Below are 18,185 nucleotides of genomic sequence, written 5' to 3'. Positions count from 1 at the left end.
TTAATTACTCACCCTCATGTCGTTCCAAACCCGTAAGACCTCCGTTCATCTTCGGAACACAAATTAAGATATTTTTGATGCATTCTGACAGCTCTCTGACCCTCCCATAGACAGCAATGTAAGTAACACGATCAACATCCAGAAACGTAGCAAGGAGATTGGTAAAATAATCCATGTGACATCAAGGGTTCAATTCGTCTCCTCCGTGTCATCGTAGCGCCATTTTAGAGAGTATCCACTGAACGCAAACAGCGTATGCTGTTGTGTGTCAGCTGCACCACAAGGTTTGCGTTCAGAGGATACTCTCTCCAAAATGGCGCTACAGTGACGCGGAGGAGACAAATTGTTGAATAAAGTCATTATTTTTGTTTTCTTTGCGTACAAAAAGTATTCTTGTAGCTTCATAAAATTACAGTTGAACCCCTGATGTCACATGGATTATTTTACCGATTTCCTTGCTACGTTTCTGGACGTTGATCGTGTTAGGATCCTTGCTGTCCATGGAGGGTCAGAGAGCTCTCGGAATGTATAAAAAAATATCTTAATTTGTGTTCCGAAGATGAACGGAGGTCTTACGGGTTTGGAACGACATGAGGGTGAGTAATTAATGACAACATTTTCATTTTGGGGTGGAGTAACCCTTTAAGAATAAAGGTAAGAACTAGGGATGCTCCTATCAGGATTTTTGCAGCCGATACCGAGTACCGATTTCTTGTCATGGTGATCGGCCGATACCGATGCAGATTCTGATGCTTCAAGCTTTATATAGACGTTTCATCGGGCGCACGCGCTTGCCGTTTTTGGCGTATGATATGGCACACCCCTATTATGAACATCTCAGAATTTATCTTAACTTCTTTCTTGAAAAGAAAGGTGTAATCGAGCCCCAGAGTATTAGTGTTTGGCATCTTATAGATGAGCGACAACACCTTCAAGCATCTATCAAAGATCCCACCTCAGTCACTGCTAAATCAAATCTGAGTTTGAATTAGTCAAGGGCCAATTGTCAGGCCAATTCTGAGATAGAGCTGAAATTTGATTATGGGATGCAAGGTTAGGGGCATTGCCTCAGACACCACCACCTGAGCCCACCCGTCGCTCCTGACGACCAGCAGAGATGGGGTGGGGGCAAGACTCGGGGGTGGGAAGTCTAAATATAATTACGCTGATTCATTGTCCATCAACATTATGTCACCAGTCTGCAATTGCCCGTACTCTTTTAAAGGGGGCTGCTTCTTAGAGTAGTGCACTGGAGAATTATCCCTGTTGGGAGTCCTCTTTAAAAGAATAGACTGACGAGCACATACTGACACCATATGCTAATTCTGACTCTTTGCTAACAGTAAGCCAAGGTGAGTTTTTCGCATTTACAAAACAAATGGTGACTGCTTCATATTCAAATGGTAATTGGATTAATTTCCTTTCAATAACAATGCATTTGACTTGCTGAAAGGATATGAATGCTTGGTTTCCTGTAAAAGATGCATCAGGACTTGATGATTGTTCAAAACAAGGTCAAATTTCTATGAAATCCTGCCACCCGCTGAAGACGACATTTACACTATTGTTTTGAAATGTGAGTAAATCTAAAGAAACAATGCTTGGCCTATATCCTACTGAGTCACTGTGGTAAAAAAAAGACCCAAAAACAAAAAGGTGAATGCAAAGGAAATTACAAAATATTTTTTTTTTCTGAAAAGTCTGGCAAAGGTTGTCAAAAAGCATTCATTTAAAAACAATTTTAAGAAAAGAAAGTGCTTAGGCGATACTGGTATGCTCATTACTGACACATTTCTAATAGTAAACAGAGCGCAAACGTAAGCCAGGTTTCCTCTTGACTAGTTCCGCTGTAGTAACTCCGCCCATCACTACCATTAACTCTGCTAATAAAGACGAGCGAGTGAGAGGCCTGTAGCAGCAGGTTTTTGGGCTGGTATCCATGGTGACCTCAGTAGGGTCTAGTTAAGGTATTTCCTGCTTCGCATGTGTCTAACAGGATCTTAATCCTGACAGGAACAGGGGCCAGGGAGGGATCAATTTTCCCCACCAAAACACTGCAGAAAAGAATGAAGGAAGGAGAAAAGAAGATGAGCTAGCATAGGCTTATTTAGCCACAAAATAAGTAAATAAGTTTACTTTAAATAAGTAAATACTTCTCAAGGTTGGATTGTTTTCAAGTTTGGCAGGTAAATTTTTATATACCTTGAAATCTCTACTACAGAAAAGCTATTGAGCATTTGCACGCTTACTGCTCAGGGAAAAAAGATTCAAAGGTGCTGTATGTAAATTTTGATTGTACCGAAGCAGAAAAATATCATAATATGTTTGCAGATATTTAAGAAACATGTTAAAGTTCACATACTTGTTTCTCTGAAAAACAATGCTACAGCCCGTTATTCTGCCTTGAAATGTGTATTTCGTGTCAGAATGTCTGTTTTTGTTTTGGTCTGTGTGACTCCGCCCACTGCCAATTTTGACACTCTGGGTTGCAATTTGATGGAAAACAGTGTACTGCAGCCATGGAATCCAGCAAATGTACTAGGTCAGAGATTGCAGATTCCACTTGACTTAAAAAGCCTCAGCATCCATCTAAAAAGCTCTATGACCAGAGGCATATTAAAACATGGATAAATCAACTCATCGACTTACAGTATAAGGCTCATTGCCTTCCACTGTCAATTGCGTTCATTCCCATTGCATGTCCTCAATCTGGCAACCGTGTGAGTGTTGAGTCTTATGCCCGGTTCAGACTACACGATTTTAGCCCGATTTTGCCATGATTTGCCTTACGTAGGGTGTCGTGGGAATTCGTAAACGACAATGGGCGTCGGGACACACGATTCCATCGTTTCAGCTCGTGTAGCGTGTCATAGTGGACGACAACCGATTCCACGTCTGCGATGCTTCACGACATCACGACAGAAAGACTAGCATGTTTAATTTTTTTTCCGTCTTCCACAACAAGTTCTGTCACATTGGTTACGTTGACCAATAGCAGCACAGAAGCTCTTTCATACACAGGTTTCAAACATGGCGAAACGAAAGAGATGGTGCTGCTAGGTGGAATTATGACATGGAGGAAAGGTTCGTGGAGCTGTGGCAACAGTACTCCTGCCTGTATGATGTGTCATCGAGGGACTACCACAACAGAACAAAGATAGAAAAATGCTGGCGAACTATAGCGGAAGCGCTTCAGCAATGTTTACAGTCTTGTTTTCGGAAGTCAGTCGCTAGTTCCGCCTTCTCGAATGACATCACGCACGTCATTAAAGACGGCACGTGATGAATGGTCGGGAAGCAACGTGTAGTCTTACATGTTTCTTGTCCATGACACGACAAGATCAGTGTCAGTGAGCCAGAAATGTTTCACATTATAATTAATGAGAAATTAATATTATAGACACACTGACTGATCGTAAGGTCATGACAATGAGGTTGTAATTTCCTATTGACATTTTCGATTGAGCAGAGCAGATGCCGAAAACATTTTGCACCAGTCACCAGAGAAGCTGTTTACTGTGAGGTATCAAGTGATAGTATTCTACAATAATCACACAGGGAGAAAATTATACAGCTGCTTCATGATTTATAGTCATTAATCGACGTGCTTCCTTCCAGGATATTAAATAGTGGCATGTTACCAAGCCATCAGTCACTTCAAAAGAACAAAACACCATGCAATACAAGCTGAAAACATGCACCGGTGTGCAAGCTATAGAATCCAGATGTAGTCTGGCACAACTACTGCTTGGGGGGGGGTGGGTGGAGTATTAACTGGAAAAAAAAAGGGAGAAAAAATTATGATGGGGAAACATATTTGGTGGACAGGTTGTTTAAAAAAAATGTATTACTAATACTACTAATTATATATGTGTGTGTGTGTGTGTGTGTGTATATGTATATGTATGTATATGTATATATATATATACATATACATACATATACATATACACACACACACACACACGTACTCGTATTGAACCATTCAGTACGAGGCATTCGGTTCGGTAAGAATTACAAACCGAACGATTTGATTCGTTAGACTAATCCTATTACATTTGGAAAATAAAACGGCTTAAAGTGTGTGAAATATAATGTTCTCAGTGCCACTGCGCTCAACAAGGCAGCCCAAACGACGTAACAGTCAATGTGCTGTCTGCCCAGTGGCGTAACGTTACTGGACGGGCACGCAGGACACGCACTGTGAAAGGCCCCACAATAACCACCTGTGAGTCATGAGTGTAGTGTAGCAATCATCTTATAACAATGCTGTTTTTATTACAATTCATATGTCAAATCTAATTCTAATTCAACTTCAAGAAAAGGTGCACTCTGTTGTGCTGAGTCACTCCTCATAGAATCTCAAGGCTGCTGATCTTCCAGATTCTGTGACCAGATTATTCTGGATTAAAGTTCATATTTTCGGGAAAGCAACCTAGCTGGAATAGCCATTGCATTTTTTTCTTTCCTGCTTCAAGCCATTTGAAAAAAATGATTGACATCCCTGAAAATCAAGTTAATTACAGTAAATCATGAAAGGGAAGATTTTTGGCGATGGACAAAATGAGAGGTGAGCGAGTGAGATTTAGGCGGCGTGCAGGAAGGGCAGAGGGGCCTTTCAGAGAGAGACTGGAAACAAGAGAGGAAGCAATGCAAGAAGAGAATGACCACAGGGATTTCCTTTCACGAGAAAGAATGATGGTCAAGTACAGAGAAGAGGAAAATACAGTATATAAGTAGAAAGAGAGAGCCAGAGCAAACTCAAAGAAATAGTCCAACAAATGACCACTCCTTTATCCCAGTGATCTGTAGGGCTGGGTATCGTTCAAAAATTTTCAATATCGATACCGATACCTTGACTTCGATACTGGTTCCTGAACAATCCTTTTTTCGATACCAATTTTATGAAATCAATTTTAACAAGATTACATTATCTAAAAAAAAAAAAAACTTTGGTTTTATTTTTCAGCTTGTTGATGTTTATACAAACTCAAAGACTCCTTAGCCACTGCACAAAGGAACAAAATGTAACCAAAACAATAAATCAGTGCAAATAGTTTTAATAAAGCTCAAATAGTCTTCAGTTCACACATCTATTAGGCTACGTTTACACTAGTGCGTGTTCATTTTAAAAAGCATAGCTCAGACAGAATCATGATTTCTATTTATTTTCCACTGATTTACTGATGAGCATTAGCAGCTTCCAGCGCTGTCTGCCTGTGTACAGAACTCCACGCAGCTTCCGCACTACTCTCTATTGGAAATGAATGACCGGTCTGTCGCTTGTCGTTTGTCGGAGATAGTGGAAAGCCGGCTTGAAACGCAGTGGAAACGCCAGTATGACGAGGATCGTTTTCATTTTAGAACATAAATGCACCAGTGTAAATGTAGCCTTATACCTAAGGGGGCTGGGACGCATTCACACTACAGCCTCACGTGTGTGCCACATCCCTGTGTGTAACCAGTGTAAACTAGTAGGTGTGTTCGACTTGACGCAGACCGACTGTGCATGAGGCAATTCGGTTGGTGCCTAAAAAGTATCGAACTCGATACCCAGCCCTAGTGATCTGCGGCTGAGATATCAGAGTAGAGACCTGCGCGGGACGGATTTTTGAGTCCCGCTTCCGCAAGATTCTGTCCCGCGCCCGCAGAAATATATCTTATCTGGTTCCGCTCCCGCCCGCAACATTCATGTTTTGTCCCGCTCCTATAGATTTTTTTTCACATTGCGCAACCTTTTAAACACGTGTTATAAATAGAAACTATGCCTAGCTTGCGCATGTCAATCATTTTAATGTTAATATTAGTTGTTCTTTTTGCTTTTGTGCAACAGATAAATAACAATTTATATGTTTTAAACACTTTATGTTTAGATAATTTCTATTTTGCGGGAGTCCCGTGAATAATTTTATTCTCCCGCATCCTGCACACACACGAGTCTCTTCCCGCCCGCACCTGCACTCGCCCATCAAGAGTCGCGCTGCACCCTGTTACGTTGGGTCCCGCGGGTCCCGCGGTCCTCCCGTGGGAGTGCAGGTCTCTATATCAGAGGTTTAGTCTCAGTAAAAGACGGTCACAAATAATTAAATGCAAAGAAACTGGAATGTGACTGTTAAGTTTATTTTGTGACCTAATCTGATTATTCTGACTAGCAGTCACTGATTAGTGAAGGTGCTGGCTCAGTGTGACACCAAAAGAAACACACACACACCTCCTCTAACATTAACCTAACTTGTCTTATGCTAGCCTGCGTCAATTAAAGCCCACATCAGGACTTGGATGCTAATGGCATTTGTTCACAATGGCCATGGTTGTACAAACATAATCACTGCTTGCCTACACGCAAATGTGGCCAAGTACACACGCACATGGTATGCAGGAGGGGAGGAATGAGATCAGCATGCTCTGCTGAATCACAGCCATTGTTTCCCCAAAGTATTTATTCATCTCCTTCTAGAGAGTCAGATTGTTTTACAGAGAGCAAAAATTATGTGGCAAGAATAAGAAAACAGTCACACATTAAAATGCATCAGTGGACATTAACCATGAACAACAGGAATCAGACAGATAGAAACACACATATTAACAATACTTTTCTATATCCTTAAAGCAATGTATTACGTATAATGGGGACACTATTGAGTGACAACTCATTGAATGATTTTCGATGTACTGATTTAAAACTGGTTCATTGAAACAGGTTTGAAGTATGAAACTGGTTTGAAATCTGTCATAGCATCCATGACTAGTTGGAGTGTGTTATATTGCCACAGACACCTACCAAAACAAAGACAATCAGCTTGAGTCTTGTAGTGTGCGCTTGGCTCTTTGGAGGTTAACAGAATAGTGTTGATACTGTTAAACTATTAAAAATACTTTAAAACTATTAAAATATTTTGAAAGAAATTGAAACAAAGTTAAATAAAATTAAATATAAATATTAGATAAACTTACATTTTAAAAATGAAAATTAGAAATGTTGCTCCAGTGAATAACTGAAATAAAAAATGTCTAAAGTACTAAAATAACTAAAATTAGTAAAACTAAACTGGAAAAGAGCTAAAACAAATACTATATTAGTATATAAACAAAACTAAAATAAAACTAACAAAACCACATTTTATCAGCATTAACCATATATGAAGTTATAAAGGTGTAACATATTAATTTGTACAAAAGAAAAAAGGAACATTTTTGAATGACTTGCAAATAAGTCCACATTTATATTAGATTTAGATTTTTATTTCCACTTTCAATTAAATACATTTTGGGCCTTTGAAAGTCTTCTGGTCCCAAACCATTTAAGAGTTTTTAGACAAATTTGAAACACTACTTAAGGAAATCCTGTTGTTTGTGCAGGTTGCATTCCCACCTAGGGAAAAAACAAATGTAACCAAATGCTGGAGTGTCAATCACTCATCAACAGCTGAAACTATCATTTACACCACAGGAGGCCATCCTGACAGGAGGAAGAAGGGAGAGGAGGAGTAGAGGAAACGCGTTGAGGGTATCAGCATGCCTGGCCATTTGGCTGTCAAGCATTAAGTGGGTAAAAGGTAATCCATCACATTTAGGTTGGGTTGGGTTTTCCTCCTTACATTATAGTCACAACAACATCTTTTTAGGGAAGTATTCAAGCAAATAGCCAGAAACTGAAATATATTACCAAAATAGTCAGAAATCAACGAAATAACTTATATCCCGGACGAGCCCCCAATTTGTTAAACCCGCAATGAGTCTACAGGAATAAATCTGCGTTCTTGGTAATATTTACCAGCTTTCTTATGCAATTCAACTTTTCATGAAGAGTACTTCATAGGTCTATGCTCTCTACCCATAGGTCTCACAACTCTGCACTCAACCACAAGTAAACGTGCTTCGTTTTCCCAGAAACACGATCTCCACTGTGGAATAGCACCACAGGGCGGAGTACTTTCGGTGTCTTCTTTTAAAAGCAGTAATTTATAGCGTCTCCAGTAGTCAACTCTTGACAACAAATACCTTTTCATTACAAAAGGAGGATGGCGAGACAACGGGGAGGGAGAGAGAGAGATAGTGGGGGAAGACAAAAGTGAGGTATTTTTGCACAGCCGGAGGGTACAGATGGCAGCTATTTCACACCTCCAGCTCTGGGATAAATTCAAACCTACTGTGTTTATTTAAAGCCTCCACAAACTGCCAGAGCAGAAGTGACCGTTCGCTTTATAATACTGGTAACTGTAATGTAAGGCATTTTTGAAGTCTCCTGGGAACACTGTGTTTCCGAAATCCAAAAGACGATGATGAAGCTACGGAAGCACGTTTGGGCCTGTGAGAGCCACAGGCACTCACTCAGCTGGAATGCTGCCAAAGGACACATTTTTCAGGGTTTTATTTCAGCTGGTGTTTTTTTTTTTTTCAACCTGTTTCCCTTTTTCACTCTCTGTCTATGACTTATTGCATGAAAGTCCTTAGGGTTTTAAATGACTACTTTGGATATGAGGTGGAAATGGAGAACGAATGGTATCCAAGTGTAAACTTCCACAGCTCAGTGTAGAATGTGTTTCCCCTTTGGCACACCACTTACACACATCATATTAGAGTTATGAATATGGTTTGAGAATGTGCATATAGTCATACAACATAGCTATACAATTGTCTTGTACAATTTCAACATAATCAAACTTGTTTTAATGGGGACAGCATCTTACTTGCTCTTAAGAATAAGAACACTGCATACAATTTTTTTTTTTTTTTACAATTTTTAAGTATCAAACTGGATGTACAAATTACTTCAACTTGAATTGTTTTAAACACCTGAGTTGAATCTCGTTTAACTTAAAAATTTACTTGGAATTGGTTAAATCACATTTTTCACAGTGAATACTAAGAAGAAGAAAATTGTTTGATGTATTATGCAGACAGATACCTGCATATAAGCTTAACATTACGTCACTGTGAAACCTTACTGATGTACATTTATATGAAGAAATCCTAATGATACTGTTGCAACATACAGTCTGTTTAATTTAGGCTCAGACAGAGGGTGGAAAACAATCACACTTGTTTTTGGTGAAAGAAACCTTAAGCAACATTAAGTGGATTAAAGAGGGAAAAATAGAAAAAACTGCCATGAACGTGTAGGATATGACTAATTTAAAAACTATTTCAGGTTGCTTAATTGCAAAGTGTCTGAGACATGGTTTATTATTAACTCATCTTCAATTGAGACACAATACAACAAGAGTACTACAAAAAAGACTTACTCTCATCTTGGGTGGCTGGTCTGCCCTGGGACTGAAGAGCCTGAGTTAGAAGTACAGCGATCAGCAGCAACATGGTCTTCATCATCATCATCATCATCAAGGATTCTCTACATCTGAACTCGGCATCCAGCCCAGCTCTCCATAAAAAACAGCTAGGACATCAGCACTGGGTGTAAGATGGAGAGACAACATCAGAAAGCAAAACAATTAAGAATATTCACAACTAATGATTAAAGACAACATGAATCTTTCATAATGTGACATTTCAGTGAAACAGTATATTCAGTTGGAAATAACATTGGACGGGACTTGAATGCAACCATCTGGATTTGACTGGATTGTTAAACGAAGGCAATGATGTTATTTGGTTAATATTTTTCTCCACTCACACGACCATTACTATGCAAACATTCTGCTCAGAATCATAAATCATACTAACAAATTTGCTAATTATCTCTTTAGAGTAACTTGAACTGAGGAATTGTACAAATTCACACTAAGGACATTAACTAACAATATAAATCTTACAGTTTATTTTTTTATTGTAGACAAAAGTTGAGAATAGAAAAGCATCCCTGACAGAAAAATTCCTGTAAAGCTAATCTGATGCATAAGCTGCATAGATCAATGTTTTATATATATATATTTATATAAAACATTTATATACACATGTATATATACACATGTATATATATATATATATATATATATATATATATATATATATATATACACGAAAAAAAATTAACTTAAATGATTTTAGCAAATGGCTGCAATATAACAAAGAGTGAAAAATTGAAGGGGGTCTGAATACTTTCCGTACCCACTGTATATATAATGGCCTACAAAAACATAACTTTGCTGTATAAGGTCAATCGTGGAACAGCACGTTCTTTAAGAACTCAAGGATTTTCATCTCAGACTTTTCCACTACAACAGGACAACAAGTTAACATGGCACTTTTTTCATAATTAGTATATCAATGTATTAAGACAAAGCTAACGAAGAAAGCAGATTGCATAAACCTTGACGTACATAATTTTATAGTGGAAAGAAGTTTTTCATAGAGCTGTTCTGTGCAGGGTCACTCCATCTGTTTGCACTTACAAACACACGCAAGAAAATACACAGAAACACAACCACACTCCTCCAACCCTTCACAGATATCTGTCAACCCTGTGCTGGTTTAGACCTCAGCATGACCCCGACACGCCATTTGTCCTACTAGCTATCAGAACTCATCATTTACACATTTCATCACACACTCCACTACGAGCAGATCGGTCAGAAAAGAGCAGCATTTCACAATTCGCCAGATGTTTTTCTTTCAGAATGTTTAGCTGTAGTAATTTGAGTGTCTTTGCTTGTAATTGTGATTTTGTCCTCCCAAAATATAAATAAATTGAAATAAATCTTTTTAATGTGGTTAAAGCTAATATGAAGCTAGACTTAATACATTAACTAAATGAAAACTCAATTGACTGTGTGCACCTATTAACACAGGGGGAAAAAGCTGAGGAAATATCCTGGAGAATTGGGGATTGTCGTGAATGGTTTTCAGTTCTCTAGACAGATAAGAAATGTCATGCCCATTCAAACTGGACACAAGCCCTGTCACATTGTGAGATGTGTTAATCCAATTTAAAATAACTGTTTTTAAACAGTTTTTCATCATTGCTCTATTCATCAGTGTCACATGATCCTTCAGAAATCATTATAATATGCTGATATGCTGCTCGAGAAACATTTCTGATTATTATCAATGATGCAAACAGTTGTGCTGCTTCATATTTTGGTGCAAATTTTGATACATTTTTCCAAGATTCAATGATAAATAGAATGTCTAAAAGAACAGAATTTAGGCTATTTCAAATATAATTTTTGTAACAATGTAAAGTAAAGTACTTTTTGTCAATTTAATGCATCTATGCTTGCTGAAAGTAATCATTTCTTTAAAAAAAAGTACAGACTCCAAACACCAAACAGTAGTACTATATGTATATATAAGATTTAGAAACTAGATCACCTTGCACACTAAATCAAACCTACAATAACATATCTTACACAGTATTATCATTTCTAGTTCTACTGCCCCTGTAAAAACGGTGGTGCATAATGCCCTTGAGATGAATATTTTACAGAACAATGCAATGAGATGTCTATCGCATTCACAGCTGCTCTAATAAGGATGAGAAATTTGGACAAACACCAAGAATTGAGACTTGATACACATAAAATCGCTCCCATAGAGTTTGTGTTGGTTTCATTTTCCAAGCCATTTCTGCAGCTGGTACAAACCAGAAGAATGGAGAGACGAGCGAATGGTCAGACAGGGGTGACGGACTCTAAGCTTGTGCCAACTCCAATCCCCTACCAGACACTGCGAAAGACACCTACAACATGCCAATATTAATCATTGCCAAGCCAAAAACATACACCAAACAACCTTGCTCGCTAATCTAAGCGCTCCAAAGTTTTGCTACACTTGCGATCAGAAGCTGAAAAAGCTAATATTTGTGATAAGCTAAACATGTTGCAAGAGAGGTTTCACCAGGATCATACGCTGCTGGAACGAACCAAGAGTGATCACAGTGTTGTAAATGCACATTCCTCAACCTTTACATGTGCGATCACAACACTATGATCACTCTTGGTTCGTCCCAGCAGCGTACGATCATTCAAATCTGCGTGCGTGCTGCCGCTGACTTAAAGAGAGCATCTGTCATGTTAAGGCTAGGCATGTGCCGATTACCGGTTTCAAGGTATACCGCGATTAGAAAATTTCACGGGTCAGGATTTTTCTTACAATCTTAATAGATACATCAAAACCCTGCTAAGACATGACAGCTGAGTCCAGCTACATAAACTACATCAGAGAACAGTTAGGTTTTTTTTTTTACTCCATAACTGGCTGAATATGTTAATATAATATAATTACATATAATATAATTACATACTATGACCTGTTATGATACTGTGCAAAGAAAAATTTTCTGCTTGCATGTAGGCATGGGCCGATTACCGGTTTCAAGGTATACCGCGATTTGAAAATGTCACTGTTTCAAAACCGCTAATATTTTCCGTTATACCGTTCCTACGGTATGCGCTGTTTTTCATGTCCTCCTCAAAGACTGAAAGTGTAGGAATCCCTCAGATTGAGTGCAGTGTAGAGAGTAACGGGCCCCTTCTCCTCCTGTTGGTGCGAGCGAGCGGTCAGTCACATGTGTGTAGGATGGCCGAACTAAGGAGCTTCCCCTGGAGCTTACGCGATCGGCAACCGGCCGTTTTTTGTCTTATTGTAAGCAACTCGTCTCTGTTTTGGACTTGCACAAACTGCGTTGCAATGCAATCGTTTTCCAAAATGTAATTTATGTTAAAATATGAAGTCTGTAAACACCCGTTAACACAGGCCAGAGACGCTGAAGACAGACGCACAGAGAAAAACACTGTAGCAGGCAGATCACTCACTGTTCATGATGCACAAACTATTGGAAGAAAATCCTCAATATTGACTTGGGGGTTTATATGAATGTGTTTCTGAGGGGAACTGACTGTCTTCAGAAAAGTTTACGTGGTATTTTCTTTTAATCTCGTCTCTGTATAGTTCATATTAAAGCAGTGTTTCAGCAGTGCTGCTTTGTTTACAGCGGTAACCAAGGAAACGCTGTATCTGGTGTTTCAGAAGCGCCTCCTGCTGTCAGAGAGTGAATCTGCGTCTCATTCAGAGCTTCTGCTGTTTGCTTCGTTCAGGCATGTAGTATAATTTCACAAAGCTAGTCAGAACAGAACATTCTGTTTTTGCTTCAAATTGGGTTATTATTCAATCAAATAATGTATATGACATTATATAACTGAATATGAAATGATACAAATGATATGAATATGAATTATATAACTAAAATTAAATAACTGTAATTACAGATTTAGGTTAAATAAAGATGTCAGTCTTTATTTTTCTCCTTTTTAGGAAACAAATCAAAGAAAAAATAAAATTCTTCAAATTCTACTGTTCCTAATATTGTACATGTTGCTCAAAAACAAAATATATTGTGCTCAGCGGAATTTTTTATTTTTTTTACCCAGTCATTTAAAAATAACACATTTTAGAGCTGTAACGACAATACCGTGATATTTTTGCTTAAGGTTATCATACCGTCAAAATCTCATCGGCAATGAATCGCCTGCGATTTTGAACGCAATTTTGTGTAGCTTGTCAGTGAACTACGGCTCTGTGTAGTAAATGCCGCTCCATCTGAAAGCACGTGCTGGAGATTTACTACTAATCACAGGAGCGGCTTTACTGACGAGATGCGCATGAAAATCGCATTCGATTTTTTGCACAGCCCTATGTCATGTATATGAATGAAACAGCTTCTTTTAAACCACACAGTATCATTATTTCTGTTACAAACATTCAAATAATCACAGAAGTACTCGGATAAAAGTTTCGGATATAAACTAAATGTGTACGGTAGCGATTAAAATAGAGTAAATCACCTTTTGACACTTCAAAAAAAGATTTATCGATTACATTGTTATGCCAGTAGCTGGCAAAAAGGGGCTGTTAAAAAATGTATTTGTCTTTGAATCATTCAAGAGATTAGTTACTTCAAAAACGCTGATTCATCTAGTAATGAAACAAGTAAATACTGAGTGACAAGAGTCATTGAATCATTCATTCATAAATTACATGTGATTTTGTTTAGTTGTCTAATGTTTTTTTCTTCAGAATCACGATAAAACCACAATCACCATTTAAAAAAAAAAACTAAATTCATCCAGAATCATACAGCTCTATTTTGTACACAAACAGCTCTTAGGCGAGTCCAGTTTTTATGTAGCCTCTGCTGATTTTTGTTCAAGGTATTCAGCTTCAACTAAATGTTTGATATCTAAATGTTTGACTTCATTTTTTAAATCACATTGGAATTGAAACTGGGGATCGAAAAGCAGAATTGGAATAGGAATTGATCAAATTCAAACGATACCAACCCTAAATATGAATCTGCTTTGTGTGCCAGTAATGTACTGAAGTGTAACAATAACAATGCATATGACAAAATCAGAACACACACATTATAATAAACCAGGCAACATGGTCTAAATAAGAGATTTAGGCACCATCTTGCAAACAAAACTCATAGTTTATATTACAATAAAGGTAAATTGAATATATATCTTTTTTTTTTCTACAGTTTATCCAAAATTAATTTATGAAGTATTAAGAAAGGCAAACACAGTCTGGGAAACTCCCCACAGGGCAGGTGAGCTAAGAGGAACTAGACAGTTGCAAAAATTACCATTAAAACTTCAGAAACATGTTAGCAAAATCTCAGTTTGCTGATTACTTAAAAAAGCATGGTAATTCTTTTTTGGAGCTATTGAACAGCTAGTGCACATGCTCTAATATATAAGGTTGTGTTGTTCATGCAGGAAACATGTCTAAATCTGTGACATTTCTTTCTCTGTCTTCATCACATAATTTTTTATCCCCTCTAATATAAAACGTGTACATTTTGGCAAATCTGTGCTCATTTAATCTCTTTAACATCTTGTTTTTTTTAGTCTAGACTAATGATTCAACAGGTCAAGTTACAGTAACTTGGCTGGAAAGACTAATGGTACCCTAAAGTAGTTTTAGCTCTTAACCCATTTAATCAATCTGGAAAGGGAAAAAATGTAAGGCAGAAGGATTAGTTTATGATCAAATTACTTGGCTAAGATTACACTGATGCAAATGTTTAAACATTTTTTAAAAGAAAAAAAAAAGCTTCTTTGTTTACGTGAACTATTTCTAAGTAAAACAAACAGCAGAACATTCAGCTGATTATATTTAAATTCTTTCCACAGTGTTCACTTTGAGAGGGAAAAAGGAAAGGAGGCGCAGGCAAACAACAGATAGTGTGCACGGAATAAAAAGAAATAGACCAAGTCAAGTGGAAAGAGAAGTTAGTACCCTAATTAATGAACCCCAGCGTGTTTTTCTCTCCCTCTGATCATTGGAAGGGAACATGGTGAGAGTGTACAGCAGGCTCAGCTCATTACCGCTGCCTACTACTAGAGCGGAACATTCCAGAGAACAGCATTGGTTTGTGTCGGAGACGGGACGCCTGAGCTCACTCATTCCAGCGCCGGTGGGAGCCAGAGCAATAGCCGGCCCACTAAACCAAGAGACTGCCACTCCATGAGGAGGCTATTAGGGCCAGGCTGATGAACTTTACCAAAAAAACTCTTTCCTGCTTCTTTATCTGTTTTCTGCCAAATCTCTAATTCTACTCTAAACTCACAGTCTCTGGCTGGGTGCTCTTGAAAAACCAAGATCCCGGACGAACCCCCAACCAAAGCTGAATCTAGTGTCATCTTGTGCCCTAACCTTTCATACCCCAAAAATCTGATTTCAGACAGCTAAGGCCATTTTGTTTTGGTGCAGATGTGTTGATGTAAACAGAATGTCTCCATTTTGAGAGACTCCACCTAAAGTTTCATGCTAAAGCTCTCAAGACAGTTGTGTAATAGTAACTTTCTTTTTTAAAAGTGCTGGGCGATAGTTTACTGTGCCAACCCAGCCCTGCAAGCCCAGTAAATTAGAGGGCAGAGAATTCCTCTTCTCTCCAAACTCTCAACACAAACTTCCACCGGAAGAACACCCACGGAACAGCACGTCTTTTCTCCTTCATCCATTTGCTTCCTTTCATTTACAAACAACAGAGCGTTTCACTATAAAGCGGCCACTACAAGATCACCACAACAAACCAAAACGGGTGTTTGTGACCGTATGCAACACACAAACTCTGACACAAATCACTGTGCTGTGACTCAAACACACATAAACAAGATTACTGACTTTGATTAATGCAACTCAAACTGTCAATGACATGTCCCTCTATGAAAATACCACTGATGCTTTGCAATATACTCTAACTTCACTGCAAACCAGACAAACCGATGACCTGTCTGGAGCGGCTAACAGTAAAATCACTGGTCAGATCCTAAGGGACGAACAGCCATAATGATTTCCCCTCTAATTTAAGTAATTGATGTAATTATGGACTTAAACAACTACATTTTCACAAGGTCAGTTACAGTTCTTTAGTATTTTTCAGTGGCTGACTAGAACTAGCAAAAAACTTTCAAAGGAAAGCACTAAAAAGGCTTTATGAATAAGGGAACCAGATATGATTCGAAAACATCATTATCTACCATGAGCTTTATGCTCTGTGAAAATTAATTTTAAGATTCGAATGAAATTACAGAAATACATATTAACAAAAGGGTAACTTTCCTTAAGCTACAATATGAGTCTTCATTAGGAAACATATTTTCAGCAAACGTTCTTGAACAAACTGCCTAAAGATGTTCATATTTAATTGACTTGCTCACATTTCTGCACCGTCTTGCAACAAGTCTGGGTCAAGTCTGCGCATGTAGTCGCCAGCCAGCATGTCACCATTCACAAACCGCTCTGCTCCTCCACGTACTTCAAAACGGTGAAAAGGTGGAAACTATCTGTGAATTTCTGTTTCTTTGAAATGACAATGGTCACTTAAGAGCAGAGAGAGTTTTTAAAGGCTGAACTGAAAGAAAGAATGTCTGTAACTGTAGTATATGTAACTGGGTAAATGTAAAGGGTATAGCAATTATCAGAAAGTTCTAGACTTCACTACACAGTCCTAGAATGAAGAGGGGGTTTACTTTGCAGTACCCTGAAATTATCTAGTGAGTGATGAGGAAGAAAAGATGGAGTGACACTGTGAGGTGGGTACAGAATTACTTTGCCATGTACACAGTGACAGACCATAAGATCTGAAGTACAACAACATTCAAAAATGTTAAATGATAAATATATGGATGCATATGTATGTATATATGTGTGTGTGTGTATACATATGCATCATTCAACATTCTTGAATATTGTTGTGCTTGTGCAGATCTTATATATATATATATATATATATATATATATATATATACAGCGGTGTTTAGTTTCTGAATGAATCCGCGTTTTGAACGAATCGTGTGAACCAATAGGCTTGTTCGACTTCATGTGGCGCCGCAAAGATCGGCTGCCGCCTGACAAAAGCAATGCATTAGATCCACCGGTTCACATTTACAACTGCGTGTTCTGCGTGACATTGTTGTACCATTTAAGACTTTGTAAGGCCTTAAATCTGAAACAGACTTCATGGAGGATCCCTTTAGTGATGACGGTCGAAATGGCCAGTATGTGCTCTTCTGTGCCTCCGCTGCGCAATTGTGCCGTTGTGATTTAATGTGCTGTGTAATGTCATTTTCCCCACCATGTCTGATATTAAAATCAGTACGACACACTTTGCAAAAGGCGTGTGCATTAACTTCTCCCATTTCTAGAAGTGATGCTTGTTTTTTCCACACTTCTACCTGCGCAGATATCAACAGTGCCACTGGGTTGTAGGTTGCCAAATTGAGCTCACAAATGGGTTGAAATTTGTATATGTCGATTGTGTGAGAAGGATGCGTTTCATACAAGATCTGGCAACTGAACAATTTTGGAATATGTTGACGTGATTATTCGTATAATGAGGTTTGGGCCATACAAATAAAGGGAGTTTTACCAGAGGCGAATGTAGCAAACATATCATTTATACGTCCAGTGGGATTTTTTTACAGAAAGATTAAAAATACGGGAGAAATATGGGAAAATATTTAAACGGGATGATAGCGGGATAGAATGGTAAAATACGGGAGAATCCCGGGAAAAACAGGAGGGTTGGCAGGTATGGCACTAGTCTAACCTACTAGACTTCTTTACGTAGGACTAATGTATGCGTGCACTCTGTAGGTGTGTTTTGTTTGATTTTTGCATTATACTCGATAATGTCAAATCACACATCGTTAAAACGACAATTACAATATTATCGCAAACGATACATATCACACACCCCTATAACAAAGGCTATATCA

General features: G+C 38.2%; 1 protein-coding gene across 7 annotated transcripts in view; it reads right to left on the bottom strand.

The window, feature by feature from the left end:
- Window positions 1-18,185, bottom strand: part of LOC107698118 (fibroblast growth factor receptor 1-A) — a 47,810-nt gene that overhangs the window by 24,310 nt on the left and 5,315 nt on the right. For all 7 annotated transcript variants that reach the window (XM_016499041.1, XM_016499044.1, XM_016499045.1 and 4 more), the window contains exon 2: window positions 9,246-9,411. In XM_016499041.1, coding sequence (XP_016354527.1) covers window positions 9,246-9,342 — 97 coding nt within the window. In that variant the 5' untranslated portion in view covers window positions 9,343-9,411. The remainder of the gene's footprint in view (window positions 1-9,245; window positions 9,412-18,185) is intronic.

Source organism: Sinocyclocheilus anshuiensis, unplaced genomic scaffold (assembly GCF_001515605.1).
Source record: "Sinocyclocheilus anshuiensis isolate Anshui unplaced genomic scaffold, SAMN03320099.WGS_v1.1 scaffold1163, whole genome shotgun sequence".
Taxonomy (NCBI): Eukaryota; Metazoa; Chordata; class Actinopteri; order Cypriniformes; family Cyprinidae; genus Sinocyclocheilus; species Sinocyclocheilus anshuiensis.
Note: the sequence above shows the minus strand (reverse complement) of the source record. Positions and strands in the feature narration are given on the sequence as shown.